Source organism: Stegostoma tigrinum, chromosome 10 (genome assembly GCF_030684315.1).
Source record: "Stegostoma tigrinum isolate sSteTig4 chromosome 10, sSteTig4.hap1, whole genome shotgun sequence".
Classification (NCBI taxonomy): Eukaryota; Metazoa; Chordata; class Chondrichthyes; order Orectolobiformes; family Stegostomatidae; genus Stegostoma; species Stegostoma tigrinum.
Genome location: NC_081363.1, coordinates 73,772,516 through 73,787,106, shown reverse-complemented (window position 1 = coordinate 73,787,106; position 14,591 = coordinate 73,772,516). Strand labels below are relative to the sequence as shown.

Below are 14,591 nucleotides of genomic sequence, written 5' to 3'. Positions count from 1 at the left end.
TAATCAGATTAATCCTAAACAGAAGCCACATAACGAATTCATACAAATTCATTCAGTTTCTTTTTCACAGTGCATAAGTGAATAGCATTTAACAGCACAGCAGAGCAGGCACTGAATATACATTTGAAAAACCCATAAAAATCATTCTCCCCCACGACTCCAGATTCATGTAACTTGCTCCAATCTGCTGCTCAAATTCACTTTGTCATTAGCCATATTATTCCACAAATAATCATCCCCTGTGCTGTCAAGTGCGTTTGGATGGCTTATACTTCTTGAATAATTTGATGACAATTTCTGTTCTGATTTCATTGCATGCCTCCACAACCCGTTCACACAGGACTGCTAATGTTGGAGTCTGCATGCTGCCTGCCTTGGAAAAATGTCTTCTCATCCAACCACTCCACATTTTTATCCTTCTCTACGGACACATTCGTTGGTTCATCAAGGCTGGTTAGACTACAAGATTCATTGAGAGATCACTGTGATCTAAGTTCAGCAAGAAGGGGGAGACAAACAAGGCAGAAGAATACACAATAAATGGAAGAATGCTGAGAGGTGTAGAGGAAGTGAGGGATCCTGGAATGAATGTCCATGGTTCGCTGCAGGTGCAGGATACGTTGGTAGGTGGTTAGGATGGCATACGTAATCCTTTCTTTTATGAGCCATCATAAGTCATTAGTTAGGTCACAATGTGATTATAGTGTACAGTACTTCCCACCTCAGTAACTGCAGTACTGAAGAGATTTACTAGCATGTTGCCAGGACTGGAAAAATACAACTGTGAGGAAAGATTGGGCAGACTAGAGTTGTTGACTTTGCATTGGATGAGTCTGAGGGCAGACTTGAATGAGATCCTCAAAATTGAGAGGCCCCAGATAAAGCAGGTGCAGGGATGATTTACTTTAGGACAGAGATCAGAGATGAGGGAGCACGGAGTCATTGAGTCTGGGGAGAAAGATTGGAGGGGACATGAGCAGGGGGTAGGGCTGTGAAACTTACTGGCTGAAAGGGTCCTAGAGGCAGAATCCTTCAACTGGAAGCTTGGAAAAACACCCCAATTTGATAACCCGCAAGGCTATGAGCTAAATGTTGGAAATTGGGATGAAGCTAGATGGCTTGCTGTTTATCCAATGCTGCAATAGGCCAAATGACATTTTGCTGTGCCACATATTTTCTATTATTTTATTGGTAACATCATCGACAAAGTGCAAACTGAATGTGTCACAGATTTTTCTTTTCCGTCACATAACCCTCCTAATCGGAAACTCCTCAGTCGTAATTTCAAGCCACCTTCACCTATCCGTCCCTAGTCTTAAAGATGGATGACTTCTCATTTTGGGAAGTGCTGTTTTGGGAGGATTTTTTTTCTGAATATCACCATTGGCAGAGACTCTATCCTGTCATACGTACACAACAGCACAAGTGAATTCACACTTTGCAAAGCCAATTGTTTTCACCAACATTGCTATCCCACTTTGAATTCTCTCACTGTGCACAATTATTTGCTGTATATTGATCATTCATTCTTGACACCACTTTGTCATATCAGAGGCCAGGATTGGCAGGACAGTGTATGCCAATGAGATGGCAGACATGACATCACGCGTTCATGTGTGCAGGCGCAACCACATTTAATACTGTGCCAACCTGTGATTCTACCAATTAGGAAAAGATTGATTTGAGTGGCTAACCAGCTGTTAAGTGCAAAGAGTTAGGATTATTTTGCTTAAATGTTGGAGGTTGACATGTCTACAGGGTACATGAAAAATGAATGATTTTTGAGCAGACATTGGAGGTCACTATTTGCAAGACATTGACTATTACTCTGGTATCTCTATGGTAATCCATCTAGCAAAAACAAATTACTGGCAAATGTGTAAAGAAATATTATTGCTACATGCTTCCACCTCTCAAAAAAATCTAACCAGACAGTTGATTCATGGCTATGTAGTGATTTTCTCAATATTAGTGTTTGTGTTGGTTTTTAAAGAACATTTTAAATTATGTGAGAAGGTAATTCTGGATATCATACTCTGCTTAAAGTAGAGAAGTTCGCTTGTAGAAATCGGGCTGATGATTAAACCTAGTGTTCTTATTTCTCTGTAAATAGTCTTTGCTGCTGATAATATAGTAAGATGAGTTGGCAGCCAGAATTCTGCATTCTAATATATAATGAACAGGATGGAGCCAATGACAAAAATGACAAGAGCAGGTGTTTTTGACGGTAACCTTGGTTCTGAGACAACACTTGGGAGCTACTCGAGGCAATGACAAATAAGGTGTGAATTTTCCATACCCCTAACATTTAGAAAAAACCCTATGTGGTTCACTACTGTCCTTTAGGGAAGGAAACTGCTTGCCTTACTTAGTCTCCACATGACTTCAGGATTTCCCCTTATGCCAATCAATAGGATTGCCATTAGACTAGCTTTAAGTTCCAGATTTATATTGAATTCATCATTTTAGCATGATGGAATTTGAACCCGTGTCCTCACAACATTAGCCTAAGGTTCCAGGTTACTAACCCAGTGATATTATCATTATGCCACCATCTCCTCCAAAATTAAAGAAGTCAGTTTCACGATGAAGACAGTTAACAGGGCTGGAGAGGTTTATTGAGGGAGTTCCCAATTTTAGGAGTCCATTACTTCATGGCACAGTCACCAATGATGGAGCAATGAAAATTGTGGAGAAGCTTAAATAACCATTTGGAGGGCTGTAAGAAGTTACAGAGGAAAGGAGGGGTCCATGGGAGGATTTGAAGTCAAGCATCAAAATGTTAAAAACTGATGACCTGGAACAAATAATGATCAGTAAGCATATGGAGCTTGTTATGAGTAATTCCATACACTATCAGCTGCCTGGTGCTTGTTCTGTTAGTGGAGAATTTCTGAATCAGTAAGTGCCTGGAATTAACTAAGAACCATTGAACAGAGCTGGACAGCATCTGAAGAACACAGTGCTCTTGAGTGTGAAAGGTCTGCACAGAGTTTGAGGAGGACAAAAATGGATAACAGACCATGGTCACAGTAGCCAAGAGGATCATTCAACATTGGTTCAAGCCATTGTGATGCAGGCAGAGGGGTGGAATTCAAACAAGAGTTGCGGAAGAGATGGCATTGAATCTGTGAGATGATGCCACATTCAAGGACTTGGCAGAGTGTAGGGCCTGGGCAATGATGAAGATTGTGTTCTATCAGGACTGAGACGACAGCTAATAGCATGAACTGAGGATTGTTTAACACACAGAAAACAGATTAACAGCCACAGACAGAAGTGGGGCAGAAACATCAGAGACAGGGGTTCAGGACTAGAAAAGGGAAAGGATTGGAGGAGGATATCAGGTTTTTGAATAAGGGGAAAGAGGAGATTCAACATATGCAACGGTAAAGGTGCTAGGCCACTTTGCAGATGGGGACACAGATTGGTCAGCCAATAGGTTCCCCAAGTTGGAACAAACCTGACATGTGGCATTTACAAGCACCGGGAAGGCGGGAATTGGTGGAGAAATAGACTTGTACCTCTCAATGGGATGAAGTTCCACCCTTAAAACAATGAAAGCACAGGCATTGGTCAAAATATTCCAAAACTCTCTGGTGCCCTGTTCAAAATGGGAAGTTGACAGAAAGCTGTAAACCTTTGGTAAGTTAGGCCAACATCAGTTATTGGGTAAGAAAAAAGCTAGAGTTTCATTATTAAAGGAAGAATTAGCAGGGCATTTCGAAAAGTTTTAAGAACCATCAACATGGTTTTGTAAAAGTTCTTTCAGGATATAATAAGTGGAATTGATAAAGGATATCTGGTAGATATAATGCATTTGGATTGCTGGAAGGCATTTGTGCAGGTGCCACATAAAAGATTATTGGACAAGATGGAAGGTCATGGTTCTGGAGGTAACAGCATGAACTGAGGATTGTTTAATACACAGAAAACGGAAAATCAGGATTAATTGGTCTTTTTCAGATTGGAAATATGTAACCAGCGGGTCTATTGAAAGTATCAGTTCTGGGGCCACAATTATTTATCATCTATATTAATGACTTGGAGGACTCGGCAGAGAGTAACGTGTCAAAATTTGCTGCTGATACAAGAATGGATGGAAGGAGAATTGTGATGAGACAAGTAAATCACAACAGATATGGATAGGTTGAATCAGTGGGCAAAAACTTGCAAATAGAGCATAACACAGGAAAGTGTGATGTCACGCATCAATAATCAAAAGGCAGACTATTATTTAAATGGAAAAGACTCCACAAAAGTGCAGGAGGTCCTCAACGGTCTTGTGCATAAAATACAATTCAACATCGCGGAGAAGGTGATCTTAAATAGTTTGCCAAGAGAGATGAACCGATGTCAGTATCACAGAGTCATTATGGTGCAGAAGAAGGTCAGTCAGCCCATTATGCAGTCCTCCAAGTGAGCAATTGTTGTGTGGTTTTCTCATGACTGAATTGCAGAGATATCTCAGAGTGGTGTACACTGCGAGACATAACTCTGCGGACAGCAGGAAGCTGCAATCTGTAAGGCAGAAGCTTCCTTCAGAAAAAAATCTGGTGGTTCAGCATAATTCCACCTTTTTAAGGTTTTAGGAGGAGCAGTAGTGAACAAAGCTGAAGAGGGAAATTATGCAAACAAATATTCCATTGGCTCTTACATTCTGGCACCACCTCAATTGTCTTCTTATTGGAACTGATATCAACTATTTGATACATTTTCTCAAATGCAGTAGCTTTGTTCTATCGAGATGGAAGGAATGTGCTGAATAATATATTACTTACCACTACAACCTTGGGCACACTTGAACACCATGCATTCTTGGTATTGCATAAGGAGGTGAGATTTACATTTTATTAGCTGGGAGTGCAATTGCTTATGAGAGAAGTTAAGTTCACCACTTCAGAAAATGCTGTTATTGATTTTTCTTATTTTCCCAAGGTGGTCTCCTGATACCAGCAAGATTCTGTTCGATGCCCACTGCATATATTGAAATGGTAGCGAGTGGAAATCCTGCTCCAAAGCTGTGAAAGCCTAAAGGTCTAAGGCCTTCAAGAAAGCAAGGGGACTGCAGCAATAAAATGGTCAGCGCAACATACTCTGAGCAGCTGGGGGGGTTTAACTGTATGCGTGCTTTCCTAATACTTAGCATACCCGACATTATCTTCGCCACTAAAAAAATACACTTGGTTCCAATTCCTTGCCCCTACACCTTAATTCTTGGAATGAAATGTGAAATAAGTGGCCCTTATTCATGTGAATGTATAAGCAAAGAACTAATAAGAATAGTCCTGAGTTCAGGTTTAATTTCAGAGACTTGTAACTTGTTTGAATAGAACTAAGAACAGATGGCAAACACCCACCCTTTTCATCTCATTCCCCTTTATATTTTGATAGGTCCGTCAGGTAAATACTGTGATATTATTTCCAGTGAACTATATACATGGGAACATCAGGACTAAATGTTGGACTTGGCTGGGTTGCCTCATCAAGTCTGTTCCATCATTCATCTAGCCCTTGCTGATCTCCTATCTCCATATCATTTTCCCCATAATTCCGTATCTCTTAATACTTAATCCCTTATTTCACATGCTTAAAATGGAAATAAAAGGATTTTGTACCTTGAATTCATAGGATTCCTCAATGATGACCTCCAATTTTGGATGTTCACCCCAAATGGGTTTCCCCATTTCTGCGATCCGTTTTGCCTCCTCTTCTTCAATTGTAAGTTTCCGACCTGAGTCCTCTGCAAAACAAACATCTCTTCCATTAGTTAAATCTGCAGTGTTGGACTGTTTTGTGTGGAAATGACTTCCTCCGCTGTTTCTGCAGCTTCCCAGAGACTGAAGAGGAACTTACCACAGACACCAGGCTGCTGTTCTGTGTACTCCGAGAGCCGGAAGACAATTGTTGATTATTTAATTGCACTTTTGTATTGATCCTAGTCCATCTCTGCACAATGAAATGGTTACAAACAAAGAAAAAAATGTAGAATCTAATAATATATTCAAGATTGAGTCCAGAGGCTGGATGAATGTGTTCTGCTTTTGAATTCAACATATTAACCTTGACTCATTGGAGCACATGGGCTTAAAATTAAGTTAAAGTTGTGGTTAGGATCAAAAGTCACTAACTCGTGATTCATTTTGGATTGTAACATTCTCAATAGTTCCCTCAATATTTCTGCCAGAGAGCAGAAATTTGAGTGTTTCAGTGAAGATGAAAATTAAAGCTGACTATCAAAGTTGGACTGGCTATAGCGTTGTACGGCAATGTGATGTTGTAAGAAACACAAACAGGATACAAGAAATGGCACCTGAATGCAGAAATTCAGATACATGCCAGGCCCCTGGCTGAACATTCATCTACATCAGATCTTCAACTGGTTGGAGGCTTTAATCTGGTCACCACAAAGAAGTGTAATCAAAGGCAATTCATCCTTCAATCCTCTCTCTCACACTCTCAGCCTTGCTAACAGTATCTTTCTTACAGGATAAGCGGTAGGTTCATTACCTCTCTGCTTGGGAACCAGGAACATGAGTCTATGAAGAAAGATCCCGATCTGAAATGTCAACTGTCCTCGATGCTGCCTGGCCTGCTGTGTACCTCCAAGTCCACACTGTGATATCTTATGCATGAATCTATGTTCTACATTTCCTGACTTAGGCTTATTAATACATCAAGACACTACACCACTACTCCATATAAATATATAAGAAACAGCAGGACAAATAGTTCATTTGGGCCATCAAGCGTGCCATTCAATGACAGATTTGATTGTGGCCTTAAATCTACTTTCCTGTCTGATTCCCTACAACCGTTTTCTATCTTGCCAATGAAATATCTATGAATTTGACCTTATTGAATACATTAAATGAGCCAACCTTCTCACTGTTTCCTGAGAAAGAGATGAATGCACTTCTGAGTGGAGGAGTGTTATTAATCCACTACTGGTTGCCTCTGTCAGTCTTCAGAATTCCTTACCTCCCTCACCTCTTTAAAATCACCTTTACAGCTCTCCATCTTTCACTTGGTTTTTCGGGTACAGGGCTTAATGTTTCCTTAAATGCTTTGGCATCAGATATTTGCTTATTTACGCTCCTGAAAACTCAATATGAGTGCGACAACAAGGTATGGAGCTGGAGGAACACAGCAGGCCAGGCAGCATCAGAGAAGCAGGAAGGCTGACATTTTGGGTCTGAACCCTTCTTCAGAAATTCATTTCTGAACCCATTCCTGAAGAAGGGTCCAGACCCAAAACATCAGCCTTTCTGCTCCTCTGAGGCTGCTTGGCCTGTTGTGTTCATCCAGCTTCACACCTTGTTATTTCATACTCCAGCACTGGCAGTTCCTACTATCTCTTAATATGAATGAGCACTGTTTCTGTTGAAGATCAATGTTTGCAAGGTTTTCCAGCCCCCCCCACCTTGGAATTAAGGAAAACTTTTTTTTATGTTAAAACCTTATGAACAATTTTTTGTTGATACCACAGTGAGAGTTATTGTCTCAACTAAGTGTGGTGAGTCTCCTTGGAAAGAAATAATCTCATTCCACATTACTACAGTCTCAGATAACACAGTGTGAGGCTGGATGAACATGGCAGAAATGGGGGAGGGGAAGGTGATTCTGAAATAAATAGGGAGACGGGGGAGGCGGATAGAAGATGGATAAAGGAGAAGATAGCGTGGGAGGAGACAGACAGGTCAAAGAGGCAGGGTTAGAGCCAGTGAAGGCGAATGTAGGTGGGGATAGGTCAGCCCAGGGAGGACGGACAGGCCGGGGGCAGGGGGGGATGAAGTTAGTGGGTAGGGGGTGGGGGTGGGGTTTGAGGTGGGAGGAATGGTTGGGGAGGCGGGGACTAGCTGGGCTGGTTTTGGCATGTGGTTGTGGGAGGGGAGATTTTGAATCTTGTGAAGTCCCCACCTACATTTTAACTCCTCACCTACATTCACCTTCACTGGCTTTAACCTCGCCTCTTTGACCTGTCTGTCTCCTCTCACCCTATCTTCTCCTTTATCTATCTTCTATCCGCCTCCCCATCTCCTTATGTATTTCAGAATCCCCTTCCCCTCCCCTATTTCTGAAGAATGGTCCCGACCCGAAACGTCAAGCTTTCCATTTCCTCTGATGCTGCTTGTCCTGCTGTGTTCATCCAGCTCTCCACCTTGTTATCTCAGATTCTCCAGCATCGACAGTTCCTACTATCTCTTACTACAGTCTCAGCTGGGTTTTAGTATCAGCATTTCATTTCACGTTCAATAATGGTTTGAAGGTGAAACTCTTATTTTGCTACATTTGCCAATCATGTAAATGCAACCTCAGATGTTCAGGAAGCGGTCAGTCATTTGGTTTTGTCACATCAAACCGACATTGACACCTGGATGATTTTAATGATTGGCATCAGTGCAGTCACCATTATCAGAAGGTGGGCCTCAGCAAGACAACCTTCCCAATTCAAGTGAAGACAAGTATCCAGTAGAGGGCTGTGCTGACACTGATGGGTGGTTGGGGTGAAGATTTGCAAAGGTGTAGTCACCACAAGTAAACAGTGTTTTGTGGAGGGAGTGATGTCAAGGGACAGTTGTTAAACAAAAGGTAGAAAAGGAAATAAGAAAAGTGGGATAACAAGCTGTGGAGCTGGATGAACACAGCAGGCCAAGCAGCACCAGAGGAGCAGGAAGGCTGACGTTTCGGGCCTAGACCTTTCTTCAGAAATGGGGCTTCACAGTGGGGTTAAAATTGTTTCAGAGATAGTAACAACTGCAGATGCTGGAGAAGATGAGAATTCTGAAGAAGGGTCTAGGCCTGAAATATATACCTTGTTATCTCAGATTCTCCAGCATCTGCAGTTCCTACTATCTCTGAATAAGAAAAGTGATAGGCTGAGAAACCAAGGAAAAGATTCAAACAGGGCTTTTGAGAAAAATAAATTGAATAAATTTATATAGATAAATAAAATTGAGCCAACACTGTTAAAAGGGAAAGCTTAAAGACTTTGTGCCTTAATGTGCAGACTATTTGCAATAAAATGGATGAGCTAATCACGCAGATGAAAACAGGTACAATATAATTGGGATTTTGGAGACATGGCTGCAGGGTGACCAGGGATGGGAACTGAATGTCCCAGAGTATTCAGTGTTTAGGAAGGACAGGCAAAAGGTGGTGGAATGGTATTGCTGCTTAAAGAGGAAATTAACACAATAGTGAGAAAAGATATGAGTTCTAACAATGTGGCTAGAATTGTGAAATACCAAGGGGCAAAACAATGTTAGTTGGTGTCATTTATAGACACCAATCTGCAGTGGTGATGTCAAGAACAGCATTAAACAGGAAATTAGAGATGCATGTGAAAAGGGAATATTGGTGATCATGAGTGATTTTAATCTGCACATAGATTGGGCAAATCAAACTAGCCACGATGCCGTAGAGGAGGAATTCCTGGAGTGTATACGGGATGGTTTGCTTGACCAATATGTGGAGGAACCAACTTGACAGCAGGCCATATTAGATTGGGTGATGTGTAATGAGAAGGGAATCATTGCCAATCTAGCTGTGCAAGACCTCTTAGGGATGAATGACCATAACATGATAGAATTTTTTATCGACATGGAGAGTGAGGAAGTTGATTGAGAGGAGGATGTTGAACATTAATACAGGAAACTTTGAAGATATGAGGTGTGAGTTGGCTTTAATAGATCGGGGATAGTTACTTAAAGGGATAGCAGTGGATAGGCAATGGCAAACTTTCAAGAAATGCATGGGGGAACTGCAACAACTGCTTATTCTTGTCTGGCACAAATGCAAAATAGATAAGAGGGTCATTCCATGGCTTACAAAGGAAATTAGAGATAGCATCTGATCTAAAGAAGAAGCATACAGATTGGCCAGGAAAAATAATATGTCTGAGGACTGGGAGCAGTTTAGAATTCAGCAAAGAAGGAACAAAGGATTGATTAAAAAGGGGAAAATACAGGATTAAAGTAAGCTTGCAAGGAACATAAAGACTGACACTAAGAGTTTCTATAGGTACATGAATAGATTGGTGAAGATAAATGTAGGCCCCTGACAGACAGAAATGGGGGAATGCATAATAGGGAACAAAGAAATAGCTGAGCAACAAAATACATGTTTTGGTTCTGGCTTCACAAAAGACGATACAAATCAGCTACCAGAAATGTTGGAGAATCCAAGATTTATTGAGAGGAAAGAATTGAGAGAGTGAGCATCTACCAAGATGCTACAGACTCTGGAACAGTCCCTGCAGATTAGAAGGTGGCTTGTGTCATTCCAACATTCAAGAAAGGAGGTGGAGAGAAAACAGGAAATTATAGATCGGTGAGCCTAACATCGGTAGTGGAGACAATTCTCAAATCCATTGTCAAGCATTTTACAGTGGAGCATTTGGAAAGCAGTGGCAGGATCAAAGAGAGTCAGCATGGATTTTTGAAGTGGAAATCATACTTGGCAAATATGCTGGAATCCTATGAAGATGTAACCAGTAGACCTGACAAGGGGGAGCCAATCGATGTGATACATTTGGACTTTCAGCAAGCGTTTGGCAAAGTCCCACGTAAGAAACTATTGTGCAAGATTAAAGAGCATGGGATTCATGGAAGTACATTGAGATGGATAGAAAACTAGTTGACAGGGAGGAAACAAAGATTAGGAATTAATCGGTTCTTTTCAAATTGGCAAGCAGTAACTAGTGGGGAGCCACAGGGATCGGTGCTGGGATACCAGCTACTCATATTATATATTAATGATTTGGATGAGGGAACAAAATGTAACATCTTGAAGTTTGCAGATGATACCAAGTTCGGTGGGAGGGTGAACGGTGATGAGGATCTTTCAGCATGATCTTGACAGTTTGGGTCAGTGGTCAAATTAACTGCAAATTCAGTATAATTTGGATAAATGTGAGGTTATTCCCTTTGAAAGCAAAACCAAGAAGGCAGAGTACTACCTGAATGCCTCTAAATTGGGAGAGAGGAGTGTGCATTGGGACCCAGGTGTCGTTATGCACCAGTCTCTGAAGGTAAGCATGTAGGTGCAGCAGGTGGTAAAGAAGGCAAATGATATGTCGACCTTCACTGCGAGAGGTTTCAAGTACAGGAGCAGGGATGGTGTTGATGCAGTTGTACAGGGCCTTGGTGAGGTTGCACCTGGAATACTGTGTGCGGTTTTGGTCTCCTCTTCTGAGGAAGGATGCTCTTGCTCTCGAGGGAGTACAGCAAAGGTTTATCAGGCCGATTCTCGGGATGGCAGGTCTGACGTATGAGGAGAGATTGACAAGGTTAGGATTGTTTTTGCTCGATGAATGAGGGAGATAATTCTAACAGGACTGAAATTCTAACAGGACTGGGCAGGGCGGAGGCCGGGAGAATGTTCCCGATAATGGGTGTGTCCGGAACCAGGAGTCACAGTATGAGGATTCGGGGTACACCATTTAGGATGGAGATGCGGGGGCATTTCTTCACCCAAAGAATGGCGAGTCTGTGAAATTCATTACCACAGGAAGTAGTTGATGCCAAAACATTGAATGTATTCAAGAGGCAGCTAGATATAGCACTTGGGGTGAATGGGGTCAAAGGTTATGGGTAGAAAGCAGAATTAGGCTACTGAGTTGGACAATCAGCCATGATTGTGAAGAATGGCGAAGCAGGTTCTAAGGGTCGAATGGCCTCCTCCTGCTCCTATATTTTAGGTATATTAGTATGTTCCCATGTAAGTTCCACCCTCTGAATGACATTTATTTTTCAACAAAGACATCAGACTACATTTACCTTTTTCATGTGTATCTAAAAAAGAATGAATAAACAGGACTGCAGGACGAAATAAAAATTACAAGTCAATTGGAAGATGCTGGCCTTTCAGAGCTCTTTTGATCGATGATCCCAGAAAACAATACTACTTGCAATGTGTGGGTGGTTTCCCAAGAGCTCAGTATGGCCTAGCAAGGAAACAGGCAGCGGTGTTACCTTCATGATGGTTAACTAGCTCAGCGACAAGGTTCCAGAATTTTCTTGGCCACTTTGCCTTGCATATGAGTTTAGTACATTGGAGATGATCACTCAGAGTGAAATAGGCATAAGGAGGTTTAGCTCTTGCACTGCAGCATTAGATTTCCATTCACAAAGTCCCCCATCGACCCCACACTTACTTGCATCTCTCTAATTAACGTGGTGCTTTAATTGCCAAAACAGGAACTTGAAGAACAATTATCACGCCACTGGGGAGAGGCAGGAGAAGATAAAGCGCAATGCAAAGAAATCTCATAAATAAACACTGTGACAGTGAGTGGTCCCGGCTTCTGTCATTGTATCGAATGGTACTTGAGGAAGATTAGACTCATAAGGAAGATCACAAGTAAGAAGAATAACGACCACCTTAAAAAGAAGGCAATGTAGGAAACAGTCAAATTAATAGATGGAATAAGCTGCTGGAAATGGTTGTCATTTTTGTGGATGCTTGTTCTCCAGTTTGTGGGACTTGGGAAAGAGATTCCCATGAGTTGGAAGGTGCTGGTACCTCTATACATTTGTTGCTCTTATTCTTCCAGGATGTTGAGGTTATTGGGTTGGAAGGTGCTGTTGCAATATGTGGTGAGTTGTTTATGAGCTGTAGATGACATACACTGCTGCCACTGCGCATCAGTGATGGAGGGAATGAATATTAAAGAACATGGATGGAGTGTCAATCTAATGCTGGATGGTGTCAAGCTTTAAGTGTTGTTGAAACTGCACACACCCACTCCTGGCTTGTGCCTAGAAGAAGGTAGAAAGGCTTTGGGAAATTGGGAGGTGAGTTACTCACCACAGAATTCCAGCCGCTGACCTAATCTTGTCATCATAATATTTCTTTGAATGGTCTCACTCGGATTCTAGTCAATAGTCACATTAAAATTATGATGGTGGGTGATTCAGTGATGGTAATTTTATTGAATGTCCAAAGGGAGATGGCTCCATTCTCTCTTCTAGGAGGTGGTCAGTGGTGGACACTTACATGCACTAATGTTTCTTCCAATTACTAGACCTAGCCTAAACGTTGTCCCAGTCTTGCTGCCCATGGGCAGAAATGCTTCAGCATCTGAAGAATTACTAATGTTATTGAATACTGTATAATTATCAACCTCTGACCTTGTAATGGAGGGAAGGTCATTGATGAAGCAGCTAAAGATAATAAGGCCCAAGATAGTTTGTGCTGTAAACTGTGAGATATTGCGGATATCCCTAGAATCACTCTGGAAGAAGCCAAGTTCGCAGAAGAATGTAGTTCATGGTCATTTGAAAAGTCACAGACCTTCCTGTGAGATTGGAGCTGTGCCTGTAGCAGATTGCAGATTTCTGTCACAAATTCCTTAATCAAACACTGAATTTCAGTGTGGACCCCCAGAAGGACAACTGCTCCCAAAAGACACTGAGTGGTTACAAACCCCTGTTTAGTCTGCTTCTCTTCCTCCTTCTTCTAGCAGCTTGACTTGCTGTTTAAGCTCTGTACATTCATATTGTGTTGCTCATTTTGAAGGGCAGAATCCATTTGTTCACCATCTCTGCGCGGAAAACTAGAGTCAGTTATTAGTCAGTAGACAAATAACTGAGTATCTGCCACATCACTCTCCATGAACATACGCAACCTTAGATAGTTGTGGAAAACATCTAGAACTCTCAGAACTGCAGCAGCAGTGAGATGAGATGAACTAGCAATTAATCTATAAATAGTTGATGAGCCTGTTAAATAATAGTGGATGGTGAGAGTTGGGATGCATGTGGTTCTTTCGTGCTACCTACAGCCATATGATGCTGAGAGACAACATGGTGGAGACTAGAGGTTGAAAATGGCAACATAGTGACTATTGTCTTGCGGTGCGTGCATTCTGTTGTCAGTCTTGGCACATTCACATGAACTCTTTTGCCAATTTGGTACCTCGCATCCTCCACATCAGATATGCTTGCATGCACCACAATTCATTTCCGAAACTTCAGTGAGCTTCATCACACCCCGGAAACAGGCGCTGGTGAGCTCAATTTAAATCAAGAGGAATCAAAAGTTAGGGTGAATCAATGGTACTTCATTCGCATGTTGTTGAATCATCACCCGAGTCTACAATTAAACTGTTTTTGTAATTTTCCATTTGAAAACAAATTACTGCCACCTCCTCCAAGATCCAGCCTAGAAGCTAACAATATCAAAGATTTTACAGAACTGCTTTTCATTGATGGTCACTCTGTATTTCATTTAATTAAAAATTTACAAAGCCTTTTGGTCTAATAATTGCACAGGACAACTGCTACATAAAACACCCACACCCTTTCATATTCATGAGCAGCACAGAAACCATTACAGATTTCTTATGTTTATTACGATGGTTCATTATTGTGAGCTTTCATATAGCACAAAAAATTAAAACTTTATTAGTATTCTGAATGATGGATTGGGACACATTCATATTTTAGTTAATCAACTGCAAATTATTTCTTGATAAGCTTGTTATAACCTCATAACGAACGGTAATCCTTCAGGTAAGAACCATGAATTTTGCTGCCTCCAATGAAGCTGTTCAAGTTTCAAAGATCATCCATAACCTCATCTTAGCT

The 14,591-nt window shown here is 41.4% G+C and overlaps 1 protein-coding gene across 2 annotated transcripts in view; it reads right to left on the bottom strand.

Annotated features, from left to right (window-relative positions):
* The window catches only part of slc8a3 (solute carrier family 8 member 3), a 421,591-nt gene that overhangs the window by 52,262 nt on the left and 354,738 nt on the right, over positions 1 to 14,591 (bottom strand). For both annotated transcript variants that reach the window (XM_048538004.2, XM_048538005.2), the window contains exon 5: positions 5,619 to 5,743. In XM_048538004.2, coding sequence (XP_048393961.1) covers positions 5,619 to 5,743 — 125 coding nt within the window. The remainder of the gene's footprint in view (positions 1 to 5,618; positions 5,744 to 14,591) is intronic.